This window comes from Aplysia californica, unplaced genomic scaffold (genome assembly GCF_000002075.1).
Source record: "Aplysia californica isolate F4 #8 unplaced genomic scaffold, AplCal3.0 scaffold00862, whole genome shotgun sequence".
NCBI lineage: Eukaryota > Metazoa > Mollusca > Gastropoda > Aplysiida > Aplysiidae > Aplysia > Aplysia californica.
In genome coordinates this window covers 46343-47978 of record NW_004798132.1, presented here as the reverse complement: position 1 = coordinate 47978, position 1636 = coordinate 46343, and the positions used below count along the sequence as shown (strand labels likewise).

Genomic DNA, 1636 nt, shown 5'->3' with positions numbered 1-1636 from the left:
TCTCTCTCTCTCTCTCTCTCTGTCTCTCTCTCTCGCTTGTTCGCTCACACACACAAACGCACACACGCACTCACTCACACACAAACACACACACACACACACACACACACACACACACACACACACACACACACGAACTCAGACTTCTATTATTTTCCTATGACCTGCTTCACTTCCCAATCTTGTTCTTACTCATCTTACCTTCAGCTGTTTAATGAGTAGTGCAACCTGAGCTCCGACGAGTCTCGTGTTGGCTGTGGCCTGCGTATACGGCATCTGATTCCCGTGGTGCCAGTCCACAATGATGATGTTGAAATCGTGATGTTTGAGGAACTCGGTTTTCATAGTCTAATGACGAACATGACAAACAGAGGAAGAGTCGATATTAGTCAAGAAAACACAGGGCCCAGGTCTAAGTGTAATTAAAATGAGAGATTCTTTTGCAGCTTATATTTATACTGCCTACGGACTGAAGCAAAGATATTATTTGATCTAATATAATTCGAACAGAAAAAAAGAGAAACGCCGTTTTCAGATGCTACATATGATATCATACTTGGCTCTACCTTGACTGTTAAAGATCCTATAATCATACCCTGGAGTAGCCTAGTACATGTACCGTTAACAGTTGTGAGCCAGTGTAGGCTATGAACGAAAAAAAGAAAAAATCACCCATTTTTAACTTGGCTTACACTCACTGTCAACACTTGGTGGAATACCTCGGCTTTGTTATGCTAAAATGCTCAAAATAATTGTTTGAAAGCCGTCTGACTACTCACCTTCATCCACAGCTCTTTGGCAGGATCATCGACGAAACCATGGATAATGATTTTTGTGGGCCTCTTTTTGAACAGCGGCCATTTTGTGCCAACAGTGTCAGTATGCCTTGCGTCCAGTAAGACAGCCGAGTTGGGTGATTCCTTTGTATACAACATGAAAGTAGTCCTGGGGGCAGATTCAGATTGACTTGAATCGAAAAGCAGCGCACCACTACACTCACACTGGTGACACTATGTTTGTTAAAGTTATTGGACAACTGACTAGTCTGAAAGAAACTCATAAGAAGAGTAAGAGATTCGTGTTGAAAGATTGCTTTTAAACGCTAATTATTTTTTTCTACCTTTTTCTTTTTTAAGCAAAAGAATACAGGTGTACAGTCTATTTGTAATCAAAATTGAGTCCAGAGTGGTGTAAAGATTATTACAACACCACCAAATAGTCCATGCGATATAAACATCTGACCCCAAGAATAGGCCTATCCATAATATTACCACCGTTTGTCACTTTCACCTATGACACCATCATCCTTATCCCCACAAGCACTTCTCTAAACACGAGCTGACCTACACTATAGCTTGTCAACCTTCTTGTTTTTTGTTTTCGTTTTTGTTTGGTTTTCGTTTCATGGTTTGTTTTCGTTTTTAAATAGCCAGTTCCCACTTTTGTCAACTTTAAGAGGCTAAAATTTTCGTAACGCCAAAACTACATCTAGGCTACATGTTATTAAAGATCTAAGTATTGCCAGGCGGGAATTAAATAACCTGTCTCTATCCGCCTATTTAAACTAACATATCGACACCGCCCACGTTGGCAAGCAATAACCTACAACATTCCCCTAACTACATTTGGGGGGGGG

The 1636-nt window shown here is 40.6% G+C and overlaps 1 protein-coding gene across 1 annotated transcript; it reads right to left on the bottom strand.

The window, feature by feature from the left end:
* Positions 1-92: 92 nt before the first annotated feature.
* On the bottom strand, positions 93-1630 carry LOC101847693 (pancreatic lipase-related protein 2). Its single transcript, XM_005110182.3, has 2 exons — positions 780-1630; positions 93-348 (listed from the first exon to the last, which is right to left on the bottom strand). Exons 1-2 carry the CDS (start codon positions 933-935, stop codon positions 193-195), a joined length of 312 nt encoding a protein of 103 aa, XP_005110239.1. The 5' UTR covers positions 936-1630; the 3' UTR covers positions 93-192.
* Positions 1631-1636: the final 6 nt, after the last annotated feature.

Bases quoted from the DNA above. Each gene is read 5' to 3' on its own strand.
- LOC101847693 (XM_005110182.3), bottom strand. From the start codon at position 935: ATGTTGTATACAAAGGAATCACCCAACTCGGCTGTCTTACTGGACGCA. The intron at 349-779 runs GTGAGTAGTCAG...GTTCGTCATTAG, and splicing joins CCAAAGAGCTGTGGATGAAG to ACTATGAAAACCGAGTTCCT.